This window comes from Artibeus jamaicensis, unplaced genomic scaffold, assembly GCF_021234435.1.
Source record: "Artibeus jamaicensis isolate MK-2021 breed Jamaican fruit bat unplaced genomic scaffold, CSHL_Jam_final scaffold_286, whole genome shotgun sequence".
NCBI lineage: Eukaryota > Metazoa > Chordata > Mammalia > Chiroptera > Phyllostomidae > Artibeus > Artibeus jamaicensis.
In genome coordinates, this window is record NW_026522034.1 from 11,202,623 (window position 1) to 11,229,383 (window position 26,761).

The window sequence follows — 26,761 nt, forward strand, 5'->3', positions numbered from 1 at the left end:
TGAATAAAAGATCAGAGGTAAATGGACCCTGGGTGCTTTGTGAGCCATTCTCCCTTACACAATGTGCACACACATTATGCCACTAAAACCCTCAGCCATAGTTACACTGGCCTTCAGTTTCTTAAATGGTCCATATTCTTACTGGCTTACGATCTTTGCATATGTCAGGTCCCATCCATGTGCCTTTTCCACAATGTGTTCTAAAATCTCATTCCTGATAAAATCTTCTTTGTTCATTCCTCAGTCTAAATCAGGGCCTCATCCCAAGCTCTCAGGGCTCATTTTGCCTTTTCTTCTTTGGCACATTTTGTACTTGGTGCAACATACAATGGCATTACTGGAGTAGCATCTAAATACCCTCCTAGACTTTTAAGCTCAGTGAGTGCAATGCATTACTTGTTGCTTTACCTTCATATCCATGCTTACACAGTAAATAGAAACTATTGAAGGAAAATAGGAAGGCCAGAATGAAGGAAGGATGGAGAAGTATGCAACTACTATGCAAGGTGGGAAAGTTCTCTATACTGGGAGTTTTAGTATTTCTACTACAATATGGGTATTTTATAAAACCTTACTCACTTCAAGTAGAAGAGTTATTTCGTGACAACTTATTTGTTCCCCTGTTAAAAGAAAGCATGGAAGAATATAATCACATTGAAAAGACTGTTTCATGATGTCACAGATTTCTAAAACAGCACGAAGGAATAAAAAAAAAAAACTTGAAAAACCCAAATAGGGATTATAGACTATTTGTAATTATTCTTATCTTTTGTTTTCCTCCTTCCCCACACTCTGATTCTAATCATATTTTTTAATAAAATCTAATATCAGAGGAAAAAACTACTAAACTCATTCTCAGTAAGGTAGAAGATTAAAACATCATTACTTTTACATAGCACCCAGCAGCCATAACATTTGAAAATGTAAATAGCCTTAAGTTGGAATTTCAGTTGGTATTTCAATTTTGTGGATGCCACTTTGATAATAAAATCACTCCATACGGACAAATACATAAAATAACCCAAGTCTCAGGTTTCTAAAGCCATTATCAAGCAACATGCGTAACAGATATCTTCTGTCTGTGCCTGGCACCACTCCCTGCTCGTCTCTTCCTGGGCTTTATCAGGGAGCTCAGGCCAAAAAACCACTTTCCCTGGGGCAAGGTGGCCACATACTCTGAGAAACAGCGATCGATATCCAAATGTTGATGGAAGAAATGAACTCTGGAAAATAAATTATTTAGACAAACTAGGGACAGTATATTGACTGGCTGGAGAGACCTTTCTTACTTAATCTCTAGGAAAATGCCTTTTATGCTTAAGACAAAGCCTTAGGGCAAAAGTTCCACACCTATGATGGACTATAAGAAAGAAATGGCTTCTCAAGCCACTATTGTGCTTGGCCCAATTCCTTACCTGGCAGCCCACGGGTGAATATCCCAAGATGCCTTTCGGTTTACCTCCAGTGCCAAGCCGTGCCCACAAGCAGGTGTAGAGCGTCACTGACTCGGGGTTTTCGTAAAAAAGGGTCGTCACATCCTCATCAGGACTCTATGGTTCCTGTGTGGGTAGATGGGCAACATGCATAAGGCGCATGCGCAGCGTGGAGCCAGCGCCTCTCCCTCCCGCTGCTGCAGCCGTTACTGGTCTCGCCATGGGTCGCCGTCCTGCTCGCTGTTACCGGTATTGTAAGAACAAGCCATATCCAAAGTCTCGCTTCTGCCGAGGTGTCCCTGATTCCAAGATCCGCATCTTTGACCTGGGTCGGAAGAAGGCGAAGGTGGACGAGTTCCCACTCTGTGGCCACATGGTGTCCGATGAATATGAGCAGCTGTCCTCTGAAGCCCTGGAGGCCGCGCGAATTTGTGCCAACAAATACATGGTGAAAAGTTGTGGCAAAGATGGCTTTCACATCCGAGTGCGTCTCCATCCCTTCCACGTCATCCGCATTAACAAGATGCTGTCCTGTGCTGGGGCTGACAGGCTCCAGACAGGTATGCGAGGCGCCTTCGGAAAGCCTCAGGGCACGGTGGCCCGAGTCCACATCGGTCAAGTCATCATGTCCATCCGCACCAAGGTTCAGAACAAAGAGCATGTGATTGAAGCCTTGCGCAGAGCCAAGTTCAAGTTCCCTGGCCGCCAGAAGATCCACATCTCCAAGAAGTGGGGCTTTACCAAGTTTAATGCTGATGAATTTGAAAACAAGGTGGCTGAGAAGTTCCTCATCCCGGATGGCTGTGGGGTCAAATACGTCCCCCATCGTGGTCGCCTGGACAAGTGGCGAGCTCTGCACTCCTGAGGACTAGGGAAGCATCTTCTCCTTTGGCCATGCTGGTCTGACTAATGCTTATCAATAAAATTTACTGGGGAAATACTTATTTTCAGTATTTTAAATATCTTTACAGTAGTTTTAGAGTTCAGATATTAGAGAAATGATTCTTATATTCATACTAGAAAGAGTTTTAATGGCAAATGATACTTTAAAGTGAGAATAAGCAATTTGTATTCAATTTATGGAAAAAACTATTCTAACCCAAACAGTTTTAACTTGAGAGAGGCTGGGGAAATATGCCAAAAGTTTTGTTTGTAATGCAGTCATAATTATACAGCTATTATGACCTTGAATAAAAAATAGCTAGAGAAAATTCATTTATAGAGGAAAATCTTTATAGAAAGTAAACAGGGATGTAAGTAAGGGTAGGCTTTAGAAATATTTCAACTGTAATGTCTTTGAAACTTAAAGAGTCTATTCTTAAACTTTTTGCTTAAATTTTCCTTATAAATTTCTGCATGTTGTTTTTAGAATTACCTATCACCTTCACTTATTAGTATCTGGACAATTGGGTATCACTGCAAAAGGTTTCCCCAGACAAGCCTTACATTGTCTCACGCTGAGAGCACAAAGTCCAATCTTTTCTTCATCACAAAAAGGTTATAGGTTGACAACAGAGTTCAGATAGTGTCAATCTGAATCCCAGTAGAACCAACAGAAAAGATAACGACGGTAAATCAGCTACCTATGCTCTAAAAGGACTCTAGAAAACAGTTGCAACCTGTAGGTGCTTGCCCTGCATTAGTTACATCGACCACACAGGTGTGTTTTAGAAACTACATAAGCTAGAATTCTGGGTCTCTACAAAATTTTAATATTCCAGTTAAGTTAGTTAATATTTCAATCTCAATCCTTCAAACAATACCTTTAGTTTTCTGAAACTAAACACTCATTTCCAGCGTCAATACATTGAATGAAAGCAACATAAGGAGTACTAAACAGTGTAGAAACCATGCCTTTAAAATTCTATTCATTTACTTGAAAAAATTTCTCAGTCCTAAATTTTTATCTTACTTGACATTTATTTCAGGCTCCTACTAAAAGATATTTTTTACTTGAGCATTTTTAAGTGAGGTTGCTATTTTAAACTAATATTTTTCATATTATATAAAATGAAAGGGATAACAACTACAAAATAATATGAATATATAAACGGGGCTCTTCAGCAAGAAGAGGAACAAGTGCTTTTCTTGACACGTTTCACCTGATTCTTTATAACTCCCGAAGTTCCCTAGGAAAGTAAGTCCTTTGCAATTCATTAATGAGGGTAGACCTGAGCCATACCTTCTGACTCGTGTCCAGTCCTGTTTACTTTTACCACACTGTCTTTCAAAAACAAAAACTCAACCTCAAAAAAATTGAAATGCAAAAATGTAACAGTTCCTTAGTTATGTGTTATACAACTATAATAAAAAAATAATTTTCATTTTCATTATTCACTTTACTCTTTGTTCTCAAGCTTCTCAAACATCTTGACCATCAAACTTGGAACTCTACAGTCACTAACTAAATACAGGGAGGTATCTGAGGATAAGTCCATGAGCATCCTTTGCCGTAAGACTGGTAACCATGATTACATGCCTATAGATGTGTGGTTGAAAAAGAAAGATTAAAAATTATTATAAAAATAAATAGATATCATTAGATTTATTTGATATTTTTCCTACAGTTCTCTATTATAAACTATATAAATTTTAGTTCCTTTAATGTTGACAGAAGGACCATTTTCACTTACTGGTCTGTCTTAACAAAAACCCTGTTAACTTATGTCCTCCAAATCGTGTTTTTTGGGTTTTTTTTCAGCATTTTTCTATTTTCTGGTTGCTCTATTTATTTAAAAATTGATGAGACTGAAAGATAATTATATTTTTGAAGAGCCCTTCTTTATCTTCTCCCTTGAAGATATGTTTTATTGATTTTATAGAGAGTGAAGAGAAAGAGGGAAGGAAGGGAGAGAGAGAGAACGTGAGAGAAAATCATAGATCTTTTGCTTCCCATACATGCCCAACTAGGGATTGAACCCACAACCTAGGTATGTGCCCTGACTGGGAATCAAACATGCAACCTTTCTGTGTGTGGGATGATGCTGCAACCCACTGAGCCACCTGGCCAGGGCTAGAGCTCTTCATTTCTAAGTTTTGATTCTAAGTTGAAAATTTAATTTGTGAACAAATTGTATATTCATAATTTGTGTACTCCTGCAATGAAACATAACTATCTGCTTGTTTAAAATAAAATATACACATCCACTTAACTAAACTCAAGCAAATATTGCTGTATAAAACTCTGATTTAGTTTGTTATCTCTAGGTTTTATGGAAAATACTAAATCAGAAGATGAGGACAACTTCAGTTGCACCATGCACTGTACAATGTAGACATGAAAAGTACTTTCAACAAATGATCATTATATAGTCCACATTTTCACCCCCTCAAAGCATGGAATTATACTAAGCATATTTATTTTGAAATCCTTATTTTATTAAAAATATTCTAGATTTGGCAGGATATGGCTGTCAGTAACATGGGCAGGCATTTTATTTCCACTTTAGCATCTTTATTCTGCCTACCCTGACACAATTCAAATAGGACTTTCTGGTTCTTAGACTGTCACTTTTTAAAAAATTGTTGTCCAATTGTAGTTGTCCCCATTTTGACCCCACTACCGTCCCCTGCTCTACCTTGACCTAAAGGAGTGAGCTGGGAGATCATTGGTCCCCATCATCTCCTACCTTTATATTAATGACATAGGTTTTTGGTTTTTGTTTAACTAAGTAATGCATTTATTGTTTATTAAAACATACACTCTTTTTTGAAAAGTAAGTATTAAAGAAAATAATGAGTAAAGTCAAAAGTAAATTAAATTACACCATCAATAGTAATTCCAAGCAAGGTCATTGTTACACTTAACAGTGGAAAAGAAGGGATGCTCCGGCATCAGGATGACCGGAAATGAACGTCAGTTTCTTCACCTACTTAGGAAAATTAATATTCCCATTCTTTAATTTTCTCAACTAAATGGAGTTAAGACAGTATAAAGTCATTCTTAGGATTAAACAAGATTCATTGATAAATGAATAGGATTGTGTGATACTAAGTATACAAAATTAATGTTAACTTTTAACAGTCAATACCTAAGTGGTTGTCATTACATTTTCTTCTGCTTCACTGTACTAGTAGTGTTATATTTCTTCATGATTTATATAACCTTCATATTCTGTTTTCTTAACCACAATTTTCTCCAGTTGTAGTATCTGGAGTCCTAGATTTAATTGGGTTACATGTTCTGTTTTGAGTTTTTGGTTTTTTATCCTTGGTTTTGTAATTTCAACTTTCATATTATTCTATTTTCTCATCTATTGTTGGAGCTCCTTTTGAAAAATGTAATTGTGCTTTGCTAATTAACCTCTATGTAGGACTCACTTATGAAGATTTTCTTTTTTCCTCCCCAAACTGAATTTTTTAAATCTACTTTTCCCACCTTTTTCATTGGATATTTCTTTCTTTCTTCTTCTCATTTTTTTTCAAAAGAAGGAGTGTATGCTGTCATGCCATTCTTTTCATACTGCCTATGTGTGATACAGACTATTCTACCCAGACTTTCTATTTAATCTGAACAATTGGGGGTGAATCTCTCTAGTCATCCTTCACAAAGTTTATTGCTGTTCGTTGTTATTAATTTTGTGTTCTCTGTGAGTTCCATAATCTAAGGGCTAAACATTACTATCATCAAATTTTCCAAAACCTCAGAACAAGAGTATAGAGAAAGAGAGAACTTGAAGGAAATCATAATCTGGCTTTTTTTTAAAAAGGTTTTATTTAGTTATTTTTAGAGAGAAGGAAAGGGAGAGAAACATCAATGCATGGTTGCCTCTCACACACCCCCTACTGGGGACCTGGTCCAAAACCCAGGCATGTGCCCTGACTGGGAATAGAACCAGCAACCCTTTGTTTCTCAGGCTGGTGCTCAATCCACTGAGCCACACCAGCCAGGGCATAATTTGGCTTTTGATGGATGCTGGATTATGATTCATCTTCTGAGATCCCATTAAATATCCACACCAAGACCCACTTGTCTCAGTCCATGCAGTCAACTCTTCTAGCTGTGGTGTATGTTTTATCCCTGTTCTGCTGTTATTCAGGGCAGAACACTGGAAAATGGGAAGCCCAGGTCCTGAGGATATTTGGTATTGCTTGGGATTCCACCTGTGAATGGGTCCCTGTGGAACTACTTATACGTTCAATATTTTTCTCTTTTAGGGCATCAGTGAAACATTTTAAAATCTCATGTTCGTTCACGAATGCTTCTAAGAGTTTAGATAGTTCAAAGCAATACATTCATAAATGGTCATTATATAATCTGCTACATCATCCATCTCTTATAACATGGAATTATACCAAAAGTACTTAGCCAGAAATATTCAGTTAAATTTTAAAAAATACAACTCCAGATATCACATGAGAATACTGTCTTAATTTCAAGTCTTCGCTCCTAAATTTATGATATGGATATGACATAACCCTTTTTTTATGCTTTTGACTATATTTCTTTTTTATATCATTTATTTCATTAGATTCTGGGAAAAGAGATCCTTTGGTGCTGTTTTATGTAAATTTATTCACCCAGGAGTCCTATTAATGCCATACTAACAATATCTAATTCTGAAAATTTTAACTTTTAAGGAATTCATGTAAAATTTATCTTCCACATGTTTGTAACAACTTTTAGTTGTCTTTTTTTTTGGTGTGTATCTCAATTATAGCTAAAATTACTGTGACTATCAAAATCAAGAATTTAATTTTTGTTTTGTTTTATTGATTTAAGACAGAAATAGAGGAAAATTGATTTTTCCCACTTATTTATGCATTTATTGGTTGATTCTTATATGTGCCCTGAACAGGGATCTAACTCACAACTTTGCTATATTAGGACAATGCTCTAACTAACTGAACTACCGGGCCAGGGCCTCAAAATGAAGTATTTTTAACGTAAATTCTAAAAACATCAATTTTGTGTTTGTGTCTATTCTGAATCTTAACAACCTTTATTATGTGTTAAATAATTACCTAATCAATTGGTTCTACATATTTAATTATATAACTTAAATAGGCTTCTGAGAATTATGTTTGTGCTCCAGTAATTAATGAATAGGACATATCTGCAGTAGAAACCACTGCATTTTGAGAATGATATTCTGAAACACTTCAATGGTCCTACTCATGAAACTCCCTGTGGTTCCAAGTTGACTTGTCACTGGTAAAAAGATGAGAGGTTATGGAGGAGCCTGGCATCTTTTGGGCAAATGCAGTTTTTTAAGGAGCAACTTTTCCTTCCATTCTCTTGGTGCATGGTGGGGGGACATTACAATGAATTTTTAGGAAATGGTGGTTTTCTTTTGCTTAAATGTTAGGGTCATTAAACAACAACAACAACAAGACAATGCTGGTGGTGAGAACTGGAAAGACGTGGCAGGACATGTCAGGTAACCCTCATCTCCAGTCTCTGGCACAGTAAGGATAAGACTTACATTTTCCAAAGTGTTGGGCCACTCTGGTGCTTTAAATTTACACACCGTTGTTCATTCCATGCCCCCTCTCCCTGTAATCTGGAGTCATTTAATGTAGAGAACATTGTCTGTGCTCACATTTTGTTGTCAATGTTTTAAAGGATGAAAGATGGAAAAGGGGAATAAGAACAGACAATTTCCTCTTCCCTGATCTAAGAAGCTGAAACTCTGCTAGTCTAGGCCACACCCAGGGAACAGACAGGAGGTTTGAATAGGATCGGTGACAATTTTAATAATTGTAACAGATAATCAATCAAATGCAATTAAAAAGCAAATAGCTTGTCAAAAGAAAAAAGAAAGTTATTGAAAATTTATGGATGAGGCTTAGATGTCATTAAGGAAAATGTGCTACAGAAAAAGCAATAGGGCTTCAGTGGAGCGCAGCTGGTAGTTTTTCCCAGAAAATAAAAATTTTATGTTTGCTTCAATGTGTCTCCTGTCAAACTAGTCACATAAGCAGTTTTGATGAAAAACTTCTGCAAGTCATACCAGCAAATGCCTGAATTACTAAGACACTGAAATTTCGCCAGACTAAAGTAAACTTCTCTCAACATAAAGAAACTTTACTATCACTTCCAAAAACTTTACCACTTAATGGTGGTCACTCTAATTCTCTCCCTCATATGAGCACCTAAGATATGAGCATACTTTAAATTTCCATCAATGTAATCAATATTCACATTGCTTAGTAAAATTATATGTGTATATTTTATATATGAATACATATCCATAAATATATATGTGTATATATGAGGTCTGTCCAGAAAGTATCCAGCCATGGACAATGTAAAAGAGACATTTACTGAAGAAGAAACAAGATACAAGAAACATTGTACATAGGACCATAACACTTCAGTCCCCTTCAAAGTAGGCACCTTGGGTCCTCACACAGTTCTCTCAATCTCCATCAGCTGCCCTGTTGTATTTTCTTTAATCTCATCCATGGTTTGAAATCTCTTTCCTTTCAAAGGTGATTTCAGTTTTGGGAAAAGTCAGAAGTTTCTGAGTGCCAAATCTGGGCTGTAGGGAGGCTAAATCAAGTGGATGATTTGATATTTTACAAAAAATCTCTGCATGAAACAGGAAGCACAAGCAGGCACATTGTTGTAATGAAGCTGCCAATCACCAGTTGCCCTTGGCTGTGGCCTTCTGAATCATCCGAATAGTTCCCCTGGAGGAATGTGCAAGCTTAACACAAAATTTATTGGTCTACTCGCTCAGTCATTTTGAATGCAATGGCCACACCATACACACGCTCACTCAACAGCATCTACCACCGCCACTGACTAGTATGGTGAAGTTGTCATTGTTCATGCATGAGCATTCCAGTCCACTCTCCAGATTAAATCACCATCATGCAAACCATCCTAGTTATATTCACAATGAGTAGACATTTTCCAGACAGATCTCATATGTGTATATGCATGTATATATGTGTGTGTATATGTATGCTTATATTTATTTATATCCCAAATTACCCATAAAAATGTATTGCTCCTGTCTAGTGGACAGGGATTTGGTTTATACACACAATGGCCTATTTCAATTTATACTCTAAGATCACAAGCCATTTTTTGAGACAATAATGGATTATTGATTAAAAAATACTATTTTCACAATTTTATTCATTTTCAAGATGCTATAAAATAATTGAAAGTTATCAAAATATAACAGTCTATAAAGTCCAAACCTACTTTATCTAAAATCAAAGTTGATGTTTTGGAAATTTGATTCTTAACTATAGCTAATGACATATTTGTTGCAAATATCACCAATACTTATTCATTGAATTGGTGAATTTTGGGTCTTACAGACCCTCCAATGACAGAAAATAATTTAAAATTACATGATAAATTAGAAGATTAAGCCCTTGTCTGATGTATCTTTGGTAAATATGTTCTCTCATACAGTCAGTACCCTTTTATTTTGATGATGACTTCTTTAGCTATACAGAAACTTTTAAAGTTTGATATAGTACAATTTGTTTATTTTTTTCTGTATTTCTTTTGCCTTGGAGATATATTGGCAAACATATTTGCCAATGATACATCAGACAAGGGCTTGCTCTCCAAAATATATACAGAACTAATATGACTCAATACAAGAAAAATCAACAACCCAATTAAAAAATAGGCAAAGACCTGAATATACATTTCTCCAAGGAAGACATACAGAGGGCCCACAGACCTATGAAAAGATATTTAACATCACTAGCCATGAGAGATGCAAATTAAAACTACAATGTGATTCACCTCATACCTGTTAGAATGGCCATCATTAATAAATCAATAAACAAGTGCTAGCGAGGATGCAGAAAAAATGGAACCCAAGTACACTGTTGGTGGGAATGTAGACTGGTACAGCCACTGTGGAAAACAGTATGAAATTTCCTCAGAAATTAAAAACGGAACTGTGTTATAATCTAGCAATTCCACTTCTGGGAATATACCTTAAGAGTCCTGAAACACCAATTGAAAGGAACTTCTGCACCCCTATGCTAATCACAATGCTATTACAATAGCCAAGTGCTAGAAATAGCTCAGGTGCCCATCAATAGATGAGCGGATTGAAAAACTGTGGTACATTTACACAATGGAATACTATGCAGCAGAAAGAAAAAAGGAATTCTTACCTTTTATGACAGCATGGATGGAACTGGAGAACATTATGCTAAGTGAAATATGCCAGTCAATGAAAGACAAATACCATATAACTTCACTTATAACTGAAACACAATGAACAAAATAAACTAACAAGAAAAATCAGAACCAGAGATGTGGAAATGTGGAACGGACTGAGCTGTAGGAGAGGAGGTGGGAAGGGTAAAATGGTGTGAGGCAGGGGCAGGGACTAATCAAAGAACATGTATGAATGACTCATGAACAATGGAGAAAGGATTGACTGTGGGTAAGAGGGGTAGGCTGTGCAGAAGGGGGAAAAGGAAAAAAGTAAATGAAAGAAACTGTAATAGAATAAACAATAAAAGTATAAATTTGAAGAGACTTTTGTCCTTAGGCCCAGTGGTGCCAATTTTAGAGAGGTTTCCTAGAAACCCCCAATATTCTAAATCAGGAGACATATGCAAGAATCTTGTTACTGTTTTTTATAATGTCAAAACAATAAAAACTAGAACTAATTTCTATAAAAAGGACAATACCATGGAAACTTTATCCGTTGGGGTATATTCACCATGGGAGACACTATAAAGAATGAAAAGCAAACTATAGCTGTAGCCAACAACATAGATAAGTCTAGAATGCTGAATGGGAAAAATAAAAAGGAAAGAAAAGCAGATTCTACATAGTGTGATGCCTTTCTCTAAACCTTTATGGAATGTAGCGTGTTGGAAAGGATCATCAAACGGGAGGCAGTGTCCTTCTGCGCTGTGCTGGGCCTCTTCTCCCACCACTAGCTCATAGACATTTGGAGTTTTCAAACTTAAACGACATCAGAAGCAGATATCTTTGGTTCCTAATGCTCCATTATCACAGTCTTTGGGCGCTCTCATTTTTTAAAAAATTTTTCTTGTGTTGCTGTAAACTTTTCTTTTTATGACTAAGAAAGAGACTGCTCTTTTATCAGATCTAGAAAATTATTATCTATTATCTCTGCAGATATTTTCTTTAACTTTTTTTCACCCTCTCCTGCAGACATTTTTTCATTGTGTTTAGAGAGAGAGGAAGAGAGAGAGAAAAACATCAACATGAGAGACAAGCATGGATCAGTTGCCTTCCTGTACACGCCCAGACCTGATATCAAACCCACAACCCAGGCATATGCCCTGACAGAGAATTGAACCCACAACCTTTCAGCTATGGAATGATATTCCAACCAACTGAGCCACCTGGGCAGGGCCATATTATTTTTTATTTACCTGATCTTAATCTGTTGTTTAACCCATCTGTGAAGAGTTTAATTTGTGCAATTGCATTTTTCATTTTTAGAAGCTATACTTAATTTTTCTTAAAATACACATCTTTTCATTGCTTTTTGTTTAGTCCATATTTAATCCATATATATATTTCTTTATGCTTTTTGCACATAATTATTTTATATTTTATAATTAATAATTTTAGTACTGAGATCTAAATTTATTTGTTATTTTGCTTTCATTCCTATTTGGTAGTGGATTTTCCCTTCTTTCTTTTCAAAAGTCTTTTATTGTTAAATTATATTTTTCTTAAATTATTCTGTGGTACACCAAGGCCTGTGTTGGATAGTTTTTCTGCCAGACAGGATTTATAGTGGATTTTGCCTGTTCCCTTGGATGCCACCATCCTGGAACCAATTTCTGTTGTCACAAGGGATCAAGAATGTGAAATTCTCAGGTTTGGCTTTCTGACTCTGCTTTGTACTTAAATTCTGTAAGAATGTATTGTTGTGTGTCTCTGGGAAATACACCTGCTTTGCATGTACCAACTGTTCATAGCTCTCTGCTTCAATTTCAACCTGCCGTTGTTGGCAGCTGTTTTTAGATCCTTGGAGATTTCTTTATTTCTAGTGAACCTGGAAATGTAATTAAAGGCAAGAATATAGGCAGAATCTAGTTATATTTTATTGGCGAGTCACTTAAGCCACATACTATTACTAAGTGGAAGTTATAGTGTTTTAAAATCTGGTGTATGTACCTTGAAAAATACTATGGTAACTTTACCTAGAATCATATTAATATCTATAGACTTCGAAAATATTATAGTCTTTCTAATATTCTTTGAATTGTCTACTTACAAAATTTAGATCAGAAATACTGTATGCAATGCAATGGTTTTTTTATTATCTTACATGAGCTGAAAATGTTCTGCAGAATTTCCTCCTTCATAGGTTGCTTGTCACAAGGGAAATTTGTGTGAAATTTGGAAGGCAGAAATGAACAGTGCCAGGTACCAGTGCAGTTCATAATACTGTTGTTGGTTTGTTGAATCATCTCAATGAAAGCTGGCAGCAATCCAAGGTCCAGTCCTCCAGCCCCTGCCAGCTCTCACCCTGTAGCCCTGTAGCCGTTTAGCCCTGTACTTTCTCTGAGCCCCAGGTCAGGTGTGTTTGCAGCTGTGCTGATGGGCATGGCTTTCTGCTCAGTTGCACTGGTAGAATTAAAGCACCGACAGGCCTGGACTCCAGATTGTCCTCATGGGGCTCAGTTTGTCCTTGTGGGTTCCATTTGCAGAATCAAATTTATTTATACTTAATCTACATTTAGACTTGTTCTCAATGATCTTTCTGATTTATAACGACTTCTGGCCTACTGCAAGGAGAGAGGTAACAGTGTTCACTTGACTTCCTCATGATCCCTGGTTGGTGACTTAGGTGACATTTATCTGACCACCCCCTATCCCCTTTAGAACTATTTTCCCAGTCATTCCCATTGCTCTGCAGAATATAATTCCTATATACTCATATATTTATTATTCTCTATTACCTTTAGTAATTCTTCTTCCCTGAAAAAACTCTAGCTCAGCGGTCCCCAACCTTTTTGGCACTAGGGACCAGTTTCATGGAAGACAATTTTTCCATGGACCAGGTTGGGGGGATGGTTTGGGGATGACTCAAGCACATCACAATCAAGTTCACCTTCTGCTGTGCAGCCTGGTTCCTACCAAGCCTGGATCTGTACCGGTCCAAGCCCCGGGGAGCCCTGCTGTAGCTGATATAAGAAGGATCATTAAAATCAGGACAACATTAAAAATTAGTTTGGTGTAGCTATTGAAAATGCAAATGATTTGGAATAGATAAACTTTTCTGGTTTCTGGATCCTGGTTCTGCCTTCTACTTTCCCTTAACCTTAAGAAATTTGTTGAAATTTTCAGAGGGTTCGTTGCCTAAATTTTAAAACAATTTCGACTATAAAATTAAGATTATTATGACAATTATGGGAACATGCACTTAGCACAGTTTCTGTTACATAGTATCCTCTGAATAAATGTTGCTTACTATTATCATTTATTATTAAGTGGTTAGAACTTGAAAAGAGTTCACTGTATAACAGCTATGCTTGTTAATATAATGACTCTGGCTATGGAGGGAAATCTAAATTGTACCTACTTTTAATTGCAGAATCTCAAAATCTCAATGTTATTTTTTTAAAGATTATATTTATTTCTCTTTAGAGGGGAACGGAAGGAGAGAGGGAGAGAAATATCAATGTATGGTTGCCTCTCCTGGGTCCCCTGCTGAGGACTGGCCTACTACCCAGGCATGTGCCCTGACTGGGAATCAAACGGCGATCCTTTGGTTTGCAGGCCCACACTGAATCCACTGAGCTACACTAGCCAGGGCTTCAATGTTATCTTTAAAATGCATGCCTAAAGTATACATTATACCTATTTTTTTATAATCCCAACAATTGTGAAAATTTGAATTGAAGTGTGAATATATATAATAGCCATCATATTCATTATTCCCTGATAACTTAATTCAGATTTTCTACTGAAGACACATAAAACTTCTATGAAATAACTATCACTGCTCATAAAATTTGCCCATAGTTCAACTTTTTACTACATGTTAATATATTATTTAAAGCATTTAGATACAATTTAAATTATACTAGCGTGATTATTTATATGTATTAGGAAAAGAATATGAAAAAGTAATTATGTTATTATGATAGTATAAAAGATACCAAAATAGTTTACTATTTCCTACTTATATATTACAGAGACATATTGGTATGTATTATTCTAGATTTAACAAATAGTGAAAAGTTATGATTAAGTTGAAAAAAGCATTTTTATTCACCATCATTTTAAGAAGTATATTAAAATATAAGAATGGACTGGATAAATTCAAGCCATAAGAAAGCATAGACTTTCATCATAAGAACGTAAAGAATGCTATCCTAGGCATTGCTTTTCATTTTGCATTTAATCCCACCAATGCAACCAACTTACACATAACTGCAGTAAGTCTTTATGCTAAATTCTGATTTGTAAACATCCTCTCTCTCCACCACTCTCTGATTTACTGACAATCTCAAATTCACACACTTATACACACACATATTTGAGATTGTCCATAAGCCAGTATTCTGGCAATATCAGTATTTTCATATTCCATTCAATATAATCACATGCCAGTCAATTTAAAGAGAAAGAAAGAAAGAATCATTTCTGGAATAAAACCTTTGCATATGAACCATTTATCTAAAAATGCATAATATTTAGCAATTCAAGCATTATGTCTTAAACTTTGAGAAAAGAACAAGAATCACTATGCAGATAACATATTACCATGTAATAAGGAGAAATTAGAATTTTTTTTGTACAAGATCTGGTTAAGCTTACCCCTAACTGATTACAATTATGCTTCTAAGGAGTCTTATAACAAAATGTAGCTTGAATAATATAATGAGACTCATTACTACCAACCAAAACCTAATACATTGTTCATGCAAATGATATATGGAATATACATAGTATTTTGTCTTATGAGTGATACGCCAGTAGATCAAATATATTTTATTTATTAGGTAAACCTGCATACCCATAGTTGGATACAGCAGAATAAGACTGAATGAAATCTTAAATGGAATCACTAAAATAAGGTCCCAGTTCCCTCTGAAAAATAGAACACTATAGAGACTATGGAGACAGGTAACACTTGATAAGCAGTGAGTATAATTAATAAATTTCAAGAAAGCTCTAGGCATATTTATAGGCTGGTAGACAAAGACTATGGAAGTTCCATGACCAATGAGATTCGGTGAGCTCATTCCAAAAAAGATCTGTCAGCAGATATTAGGATACAAGTCCTGAGAACTGGAGTTAGACACAGGATTTCAACACCTGGTAGAAGTATCATCAAGAAGTAAGGAAAGACCCAAAGGTCTGGAGAAAATATAGATTGTTTATCAATATAGAGATTGATCGACTAATCGGAATTGGTAAAAACGTCAAAATAATGATTATGGGATGTATTCCTGCCTTTAAACATGGGTAAAGACAAGTCCTGGCCCTAGTCCAAGTGCATTACAGGATATCATATTTCACACAGATTTTCTGGTGTACAAGTGTGAGAATCTCTTGAAGGAAAATATCTAGGAATAAAATTGTAGGAAATAGACTGGTTCAGCTTTATCAAAGAATGTTAAATCTTTTTTTTTTTTCAAGAAGACTTCAATGTATACTTCCTCCAGCAACATATGAGAGTTCCCATTTCCAAATAGTTACCATCACACCATCATTTCTTGACTTTTTTATACTTTCAGACAAAACAATTTCATAACCTCAAAATTGTATCTACAGTAATTGCAAGTTTGGTCTGCATTTCTCTGAGGAGCTACTTACCTCTCTTTAAATTCTTTTTGACCATTCTTTTTTTTTTCTTCTGTGAAATGACATATTCTTTGTCTTCCAGTGTTCTATAAAGCCCTTGTATTTTTGCCTTCAGATTTATATTTGTCCTGAATACAAGACATTTATCTTTTGTATAGTCTGCCTTTATCTTCTGCTTATTTGTGCCTTATCTTTTCAATCTCTTTATGGCATTATAGGTGAACTGAAAGTTTAGTATGTTTGGATTTACTGGTCATTTTCTCTATTGTTTATACATACATTTTCTTTAAGAAGTATTTTTTCTCTTCCTTGGTTATGAATATATTCACTACTTTGCTTTAAATGTTTTTGCAAGTTTGCCTTTATTTTTAAAGTATTCAATTTGGAGTTAACTTTTGTTAACTCTAATTTGTGTGTCATATGAGAAGAATATGATTTTGTTTTTTAAATTATGAATCATAAATTGTCCTTAAAGTATACTAAATAGTCCATCATTTCCATAAATTTGTGGACCCAATTTTGGGTTCTTTTTTTCTGGTCCATCAGACTGCCTTTCTTATTATGATGTTAAAATAAATCTTAGGATTATAAAAAGTTTAGTTTCACATTTTTATTTTTCTTCAATATCCTTCAACTTCTATATTAAATTGAAAACAGCTAGTCAGTTTTGGAGAGGACAGAGCATTTTGATTGAAATTGTAGACTGAGATAGACATATATGTAAGATGTTATGTAACTTTTTAATAAACATGCTATATCTCTTAATTTACTTAAATGTTATTAAAGTCACTCATATTTTAATTAAATTTATTTGGATGATATTAGTAATAAGATTACTCATTCATACAATTTTATAATTTTTCTATTAAGAACATTTACCAGATTTATTCCAAGAAAAAAATTTTATTGCTGTTATAAACTATATTTTTATTTCACATTTTCTAATCTTTTATTACTGGAATAGAGAAATATAACCGAATATTATATGTTGATCTTTTAACAGGTAATGTTGTTAAACTCTTCTGTTTGTTCAGATTATTTATCTTTTTGTTCATTTGTATTTTTTACTTTGTACCTAGGCAGTCATATCTACTGCAACTTACGATAGCTTTTTAAACAATCCAATCTTTAAATGTTTCTCTGTATTTAATGCATGTACTAGGGTTTCCAACATGATGTTAAATAGAAGTGGGGAGAAGAGGTACTTTTTTAGCTTTGGTCTTTCAGAAACTAGGACTTGAGATGGTGCTCCTTTTGCACGGTGAAAGCCTGCCATATTGAGAGTGGCAAACAAGAGGAAGAGAAACAAAGTAAGATACAAAACAACAAAACACCATAAAAACAATGTGTCACAATGAGCCACAAAGAGGTGATTGATCACTGGGCGTGTTAGTCTGACATGATGGCTGCTCCAGGGAAGGAGAAATGGTATGTCAGAACTTTCTCCAGAACAGAGAGAGAGAGAATTTATCTAACCCTCTTCTGTCCCTCACTTTTCATTGGCAAATGTCCACTAATGACTGAACTTCTGATTTATACTATCTGGTGGCTACTCTGGAAGCCAGATTCCATGTCCAATATTGTGCAGTATTGTCTAAATCTGAAAATGGTGAGGTGCCGTCACCAGGAAGAAGAGGGGCAGGGGAACCTGAAAAACCCCATGATGCTTATCACCCAATGCTTAGAACCCAGCAAGCATCTTAGTTCTGTCCTTAATTTATGGACTGATTTTAACATTTACTTTTGCTTCATATTTGCTGTATGATTCAATACATGCATCACATGGGATTAATGTTACAGAAGGCATTCAGATATCAGATAAGTACATAAAAAGATACTTCACATTATATGTCATCAGGCATGAACAAATTAAAAAACGAGATACAACTGCACACCTATGTAGAAATTGCCAAAATCCAGAGCACTGACACCAGATGGCAAGGATGTAGAGAAAACGGAACTCTCATTTCATGCTGGTGGTAATGCGCAACGGTGCAGTCATTTTAGAGAACCATTTAGTGGCTTCTTACAAAACTGAACATACTCTTTTCATAAGACCCAAAAATCATGCTCCTTGCTGTTTACCCAAAAGAATTAGAAACTAATATCCATACAAAAAAAACTGCTATAGATATATTAGCTTTGTCCATAATTGCCAAAACTTGGAAGGAAATAAGATGTTCTTCAGTGGACGAGTAGAAACATAAACTGGAATATTATTCAGTGCTGAAAACAAATTGGCTATCAAGCCACGAAAAGATATGGAGTAAACTTAAATGCATATTACTAAGTAAAAGAAACCAATATGAAAAATCTATGTACTCTATTTTTCCAATTATATGATATTCTAGAAAAGGCAAAATTATGGAGACAATAAAAATTGTTTTCTAGGGTTGGAGTGGGAGTTGGGGGAGGGATGAATAAATGAAGCACAAAGAATTTTTAGGGCAATAAAATATTCCGTATGGTCATTATAGTGATGGATATATCATACATTTGCCTAAACTGATGGAATGTACCATACCAAAAGTAAACCATAGTGCAGACTATGGAATTTGGGGTATTACAGAGTGTTAGTGCCAATTCATCAACTGTAATGCACGTACCACTCTGGTGTGGGATGTTGATATTGGAGGAGGCAGGAGGTATATGGAAAATCTCTGCACTTTTTTTTTTTTTGCTATTAATGTGAGCTTAAAACTGCTCTATAATTAGTCTTTTAAAAATGAATGTTGGATTTTATCAAACTTAAATTACCTTGATATACATAATATTTGGGGCATTTATTTTTTCCCTTTCTGTGAAATGCCTGTTTTATTTCTGTATTTTTTTCATTTTTCTATAGAATTGTCATACGTCTATTGATGTGGGGTAGTTCTTCAGGCAAACCAGACAGTAATCTTCTGTCAGGCCCACAAGCTTAATTTAGCATCTACTTTCAGTTATATTTATACTTGATATTTAACAAAAATGGCATTACAGATTATTGAGTTAATGATGGACTGTTCAATGCATGGTCCTAGAAAAATTGACCACCAATAGTTTAAAGTGAAGTTAACTTTTGTGAACCATGACTTATTCATAGAAGCTTATAAAAACATATATAGAAGTAAAGACTACTCACAAATTTAAAACATCACCCGGATTAAGAAATAAACATGGCTGGTGACCTGGAGAGCCTGCTTATCGTTCATAGATCACATCTCCTCCCTTTCTTTACTGGAACCTGGCTTTTATGATTCCTTTTTTAAAAATTTTTTATCAATGTTTACATCTATAGTCATTATACTACATAGTGTTCCCTACTCTTATTTTATGTAAACAGAATTTCAGTTATTCCACTGTTAACTGGCCTCTATAAGACCTCAGGTTCCTTTTCTTTTCTTACAGTTTTTTTCTCTTTAAAGAATACTTTCCCTATTGCAATCATCTGGATCAAACAATGTCCTTGATCTATTTTGTCTTCCCCAACACACGCAGCCGAAAGGAAAAAAGGAGAGAGAGGAAATGTTTTGAGAAAGAAAAAAGTAGATTTAGATATTCCCATGATGGCTTTGTATGTTTAATTGTGATATCAATGTTAAGAGATAATTTTCAAAAAAGGTAAAATTATGATTCCCATACAGATGTGAATATGAATGTGTGCTAGCTGTATTATTTCATTCTTGGTAAAGAAACCAGGAAAATGTCACGATGGGTTTAAAAGAGAATCTAAAGAACAGATATGTTTATAGATCAGGAATGTGAAAAAGAATGTATAAATGGATGCAAAACTAACCTCTTCCACAGTAGAAACCAGAAATAATTGAACCAGTGCCTGACAAGGCAGAGTTGTAGGTCTAAGGACAAGGAATCCTATCTACAAATCTTAGCTCCGCGAAAGCAAATCTCAGAAAGCTGAATATTTGCTATACACAAAGCAAAGTTGTCATTGAAACAACGACTTTCCCTGTGGTGACATCAGTCGTTTAGTCACACTCACTAGGATGATCAATATTGTCACATTTAGCACAGCAGATGACTGTGTGTGATAAACATTGCAATGTTAATTTTTCCTATTTTGTTATTATGTTCCCTTTCAAATCATTGGAAGACACATATTAGTCTTTTTCTATTACATTCATGTTCCACTCACTGTGCAGCATGTCCGCCCTCATTTTATTCTCCTTTCTCATAAACTCTCCAGACTTGAAGTTCCTCACACAAGCGAAGACTGCAGTGCTCCAGTAGCTCAGAGCCGAAGAAGCGTGCAGAGCCCTTATTTCCTTGACAAACGATGTGTTGCAGTGGCAGACATGTGACCAATTATTGTTTGATTGCTATGTGTATCTGCACCTCCGGGCATTTTGAGGTGGTGTTTTTTCAATGGTGACTTATCCCTCTGGTGCGTTGCAGGACATTTGTTTCAACCCTGTTCCAGTTTATCATTATTTGAAAGCTTTTTTTATAGATGAAGACATTTTTATTTAATTCCAGAGAGAGGCTTTTGGTTAAGCCATTATAGGCCACTTTAGAATTTTATTGTAAGTCACCAGAACTAAGAATACTGGTTTTACTAATGTGTTTTTCAAATTTATGGCAGGACCCAAGGAAAGGGTAGTGTATAGGAGAGACTCCAACTCTTACTCATCATACACATAATACCCTTCTGCCTGTATTTATTTTCTTACATTTTAACTGTTGTTTTAATTTCTTTATTTGCTGTTTACTAATTCAAAATTCATTCATTTTATTTTCCATGTGGCAATTGAGTTCATATGCACAGGACTCATGAGTTTTCATGGGCAACAAATGAAGTTGTTTACTTCATTTGTTTTTTATTGCTGAATATTATTCCAGGTAGGAATATACTACATATTTAAATTAATTCATTAGTCAATAAACATTAAGTTGCTTTGACCCATGGCTATTAGAAACAGTGGTGCAACGACTATCTGCATACAAGTTTTCTTTTTCCCAACAACTTTTCTATTAGACTTATGTTTTTATTTCTCTTGGGTATATACCTAACAGTAGAATAACTGGCTTATATGTTAATACCTTGGATAATCTTTTTTATTTCATTAAAAAATTTTACATACATAACTAATGTAGTTGACTTGATGAACTTCAAAATAAGTATGGACCCATGAAACTATCATCACAATCTATGCCATAAAACTATCATCATCTCCAAAAAATTTCTTTGACCCTTCCATTTATTATTTTTGTGATAAGAACAATTAACATAAGATCTACCCTCTTGGCAAGTTTTTAAATATATAACACATGTTTTATATTACATGGGAAAATATGATAGAATAAGTTTGCAGACAAAATAAGATAGCTAAATTTAAATTTAAGATTAAGAGTTCATCCTGGGTTATCCAGGGTCCTTACATTGTCCATAAATGGGGAAGAAGGAGGCAGTAGAGTCAGAGCCAGATTCCAGTGGCCACTCCTAGCTTTGAAGAAATACAGGATCCTCTCAAAGCTGGACAGATCAAGAAAACAGATGATTTCCTAGAGCATCCAGAAGGGAAACCAGATGCCAAAACCTTGATTTTAGCCTGATCTTCAAAATTATATGATGATGAGCTTGTATTTTTTTTAGTTCATTAAATGTATACTAGCTTATTAGTAGCTTTAGGAAACTAATACATATGGCTTGAAATAGAACAGGGTCAGTAATCCAAAGAGCAGTGAGGAGTGCAAGGAGATATTTCAGAATTACGTACTGTAAAACATGATGGTAGATTAGATAGGGTGGGGATGGGAGAAAAAGATACAAATCAAAAAATTTTAAAAGAAATTTGGTGGTATTAGCTAAGAGAGAAAAACTGGATCAGGGGAACCTATCCAAGTGTATGTTTGGGGCATATTATGTTTGGGTCCATTGACATCTTTGGAGACAAGAAGAATCTTCCAGTAACACACCTTAAAATTTCCATAAAATTACTGAGCTTAAAAAAATCCAAATGTTCAGCATGATGCGGACCAGGTGTTGGCAAACTTTCCTGTAAAGGCCCAGATAGTAAGAATTCTAAGTTTTGTGGGCCAGCTGGCCTCTGTTGCAACTGCTCAGCGCTGTCTTTGCCCTGGGAAAGCAGCCTTCAACAACAGGAAAACCAATGGGCACGGCTGTGTCAGAGTAAAAGTTGGTTTACAAAACCAGACTGAAAAACAGATTTGGCCCATGGTGTATAGTTTTCCAACCTCAGATGTAGACTATCAGAGAATTATTTGGAATTTTCTTATACAAGAAGGCATTAATATCGCAAAATGACAAAAACAAATTCTTCACCATGAAAGATGTTGCAAGGGAAGACAATGGATTGTAGGTGTGATTTATTATTATTGTTAGTAGCACTATAGTGTTTTTTTAAAACTTTTCTCAGCACTCATCTTTGAGCTTTAAGGTGAAAGGTCAAATTTTTTTTAAATATATTTATTTATTTATTTATTTTTAGAGAGAGGGAAAGGGAAGGAGAAAGAATGGAAGAGAAACATCAATGTGTGGTTGCCTCTCATGTGTTCCCTACTGGGGACCTGGCCTACAACCCAGGTATGTGTCCTGACTGGGAATCAAACCGGTGACCCTTTGCTTCACAGGCCTGTGCTCAATCCACTGAGCCACACCAGCCAGGGCCACTATAGTGTTTTTGAACATTTGTTATACACGTACTGTAGTAAGATTTTTTTCATGCACTATGATACTTATGCTTTTCAAAACCCAATCAATGAGTTACTTATTACCAATATCCCTAATTTTACAAATGAAGTAAGTGAGGGCCAGGAAATCAGTAAATAACTAAAGTTCAGAAATAACACTAGCCCTCGTTAAACAATCTTTTATCAGTTATTAAATTATAATCCATATAGCCAATAATGGCACAGCTGTGATTTCAATCCAAATCTGGCAAATCTATACCCAATGACTTCACCATTATAGTATATTGTGTGACATTCTGTATTAAAAAACACAGGTCTGGCCCTGGCTGGTATAGCTCAGTGGATTGAGCATGGGCTGCAGACCAAAAGGTCACTGGTTCAATTCCCAGTCAGGGCACATGCCTGGGTTGCCGGCCAGGTTCCCTGGTGGTGTGGGGCATGTGAGAAGCAACCACACATTGATGTTTCTCTCCCTCTCTTTCTCCCTCCTTCCTCTCTCTAAAAATAAATAAAATCTTTAAAACAATACACAGGTCTAGGAAGTATATTAAAATCCTAGACACTGACTATCAGAAAAAGGGGAACATGAGTCAGTCTGTGTTACCATTCAGTGGTCTCAAAACCACTTCATCTATTTCAGGAGCTGTTTTGCTTTAAAACATTTCCATGTTTATGTCTTTTGTTTAAAAGGAAGATATTCATGTATTTTTCAACTAAGTCTTCCAAATGCCTCTCTGCAAAATAAATCTGTGACCCAAGTGTACCTTTCATTCTTTTTTCAAAAGTGAAATTAACAATTAAAAAGGCTGGTTTTAGATTAAAGGGCACTATTAATACAATTCTTTACAAATATATTTACTTTGAAGCAAAATGGATCAGAAGTTGATTCTTCTCTCCTCATCTCTTGGAATACAACTGAAAGAATAATGCAATGGAGGCAGAGAGACTTTTAGGTGAGCAGAATTGCAATTTCTAATATTAATGAAAGTAGCAATAAGAGGCTGCTGACTGGGAAGTGGCTACAGAAGTTAATGGAACTCCTCTGCTTTTACAGGTTTCACCTACAATAGTCAACACAAAATAGAGTTTCACATGAATTTTGTATTGGGAAAATAAATCCACGAAAGAAAAAAATCTAAAGTTCTGGATATTGTGATGAACGGTGCCCAAAACAATTACTTAATTGCCTCTAATGGAGTTTTTCTATGTGTAGATTTTAAACCTAAAGGCTTTACTAGCATCTTATTTATTTTATTGAACATAGAAAACCCTGCATAGGTTCCTCTTTTCTTTAAAAATGTTATTTATTTATTTGTAGAGAGAGGGGAAAGGAGGGAGAAAGAGGGGGAGAAATAGCAATGTGAGAGAGAAACATCGGTCAATTGCCCATTGCACACCAAACCCGTGACCCAGGCATGTGCCCTGACCAGGAATCAAACTGGTCGCCTTTGGCATTGCAGAAGTCACCCAACCAACTGAGCCTCACTGGTCAGGGCACCATTTGTTTTGCTTTGGCAGAACAAATTCCATTGTCCTGATACATATAAATTAGTACCAGAGATTTCTGTACACAATTTTTCTCTTAATAAAAGGTGTCTTAAGCCCTGGCTGGTGTAGCTCAGTAGATTGAGCACGGGCCTGTGAAGCAAAGGGTCGCTGGTTCAATTCCCAGTCAGGGCACATGCCTGGGTTGCAGGCCAGGTCCCCGGTAGGGGACACATGAGAGGCAACCGCACATTGACATTTCTCTCCCACTCTTTCTCCTTCCCATCCCCTCTCTCTAAAAAATAAATTTAAAAAATATTTTTTAAAGTGTCTTAATACTTTTTGAACAAAACTACGACAGATACATGAAAATCCTATATCTACCCAAAAACTCCTCAAACTAATGATGATGCAAAACACAATCCATCAACAGTATACCAACAATCACAGAACAGAAATAAAGAGAAAAATCCCATTTGATATAGCAAAAAGAAAAATAAAATATCTGGGAATAAACCTAACCAAGGAGGTGAAATCACAATATACTAGTTTTTAAGATCACTAATATAGTAAAGGAAAGAGCTTTTTACAGAACAAAGTAAAATTTTTTTTCCTCTAAAACAATCTTACTATTTTTAAGATGCCTTTTTCAACAACCAGTGTGACTTCTTAATGTATTTTAGCTAAAAACTTTAAATCATGCTTTTCCCTTTATAGTGTAAGGTCTCTTGTGCAAGTATTATATAAAAACACGGGAATAAAAGTAGAAAAGGTCAAAATGAAGATAGTTAAGTTTCTGGCATAGTGTTCCGAAAACCCCTAAAACTACCTATGTGATAAAAATACTGGGAGCACCTACTGTTTTGATATTTGGTCTTTGACCCAGTCCCTGACACGTGGTTCCTTCACATGGTAGTTAATTTGAAGGTTTAAAAGAAAACTAGCCGATTCTCCTTCAACCCTCAGACTGGAAGGCCTAGGAGGATGAGGTATGATGAAAATGATATACAGTGAAAAGTGGGTTTGAGAGGCAAGTTAGATTTTAGTTCTAAAAAAAAAATGTAGGTCAAGGTTATTGTGAAAATAACTAAGAGAGAAATATGAATCAGACAAAGAGTATTTGCCTGGAGATAGCAAATATGGAAAGAGAGAAACTGCCAGATAAGCAGAGGAGAAAAAACATTGTTGTTGCTCACAGTAAGGGCTCAGCAGCTTTCCAGCACACTAAAACTAGCTGTAATCACACGTTTTCGTTTGCTCCTCTCTATCACCCTGATGGCCAATTTATCCACAGTAGCATATTTACAGGCCTGTTTATGGGATTGAAATTCTTTACTGGAGCCGATGCTGCATTGCCTTGGAGCACTATAGGATTTAATTGAACCAGCATGAAAGAACTGATGAATGGTTTTGCTAGCCACGAAGAAAGTGGTGCAGGGCAGAATTTCAATAGAAGATTTTAGCCATTACTTAGTGGCTAGGATACAAAATTGCCGACTATTGAAATGTTATCTTTGCCCTTTCTCACTCAGCTCACATGTGCCTAATGATTATTTTCTTTGCCACATCCTCTTGTTTCTCTTTCCATTATGTTTGCTGTGCCATCCACCCTCAGTTCAAGTCTGTGTGGCCGGGCCAAATCAGATATAATTGCAAACCTCAGTATTTCTGTTTTCCTATGCCTCATTAAAATATCCCAAAGGAATGGTATTTTCAGATTGCTGCCACTGTGGAGTTATTGAGATGGAACATCGTAAAGCAGCTGTTACAAATAATGTATACCTTACAGATAGCCTGTCTTCGGACTGCATTTGTGTCCTGTTGCATTCTTTTTTTATGTCTATTTCTATTTCTTTCAGGTGTTTAAGTCTTTTATTCTCTACTTTAGAATAAGCCCGGTGTTCTCTAGATATTGTTGTTTCGTCTTGCTTCTCAGTGTTGGCATTTATTAAAAATCCCATTATACATGTGTTTGTGCAAAATATCTCCTGAAAAGCAAAAATTTTCCAAACATTTATTTCTAGTCTTAGTCTTGTGGTTTCAAAGTTTGATCACTTTCCTGTTATTCCATTATAATTTTTTCTTTCTCTTATTTAATGGAATTGTTTTTATTTTACTTCTCTTGTTACTATGTATTAAAAGCCAACCAGAAGTTACATTTATTTTCTTTCTGTTTTTTTAATGTTCTAATTTTCAACTGTTGCTTTTAACCTTGTCTTTTTAGATTTTACTGAATGTCAAAGAGTCATTAACAAAGGACATTCCCCACTGAATTTAACGTTACAGAACCCACATTTGTTTACTCCACCATCTTATTACAGTGGAATTAATTTGTCATTTATATTTTCTTCCCTCTTCCAGTGGATATTGTTCTTCTACTCCATCTTTGTACTTTGATTTTTCTCTCTTCCTAGTCCCTATGTTTCAACTATAAAATAAAATTTTGCTTGATTTAAGG

The 26,761-nt window shown here is 35.5% G+C and overlaps 1 protein-coding gene across 2 annotated transcripts; it reads left to right on the forward strand.

Annotated features, from left to right (window-relative positions):
* The first annotated feature begins 1,653 nt into the window (after positions 1-1,653).
* Positions 1,654-2,298, forward strand: RPL10L (ribosomal protein L10 like). Of its 2 annotated transcripts, XM_037141659.2 has the most exons (2): positions 1,654-1,762; positions 1,844-2,298. In XM_037141659.2, exons 1-2 carry the CDS (start codon positions 1,654-1,656, stop codon positions 2,296-2,298), a joined length of 564 nt encoding a protein of 187 aa, XP_036997554.1. The 2 variants fall into 2 exon arrangements, with proteins under 2 accessions (XP_036997554.1, XP_036997553.1); XM_037141658.2 differs by having other exon boundaries at positions 1,654-2,298.
* The last annotated feature ends 24,463 nt before the right edge of the window (positions 2,299-26,761 follow it).

Bases quoted from the DNA above. Each gene is read 5' to 3' on its own strand.
- RPL10L (XM_037141658.2), top strand. From the start codon at position 1,654: ATGGGTCGCCGTCCTGCTCGCTGTTACCGGTATTGTAAGAACAAGCCA.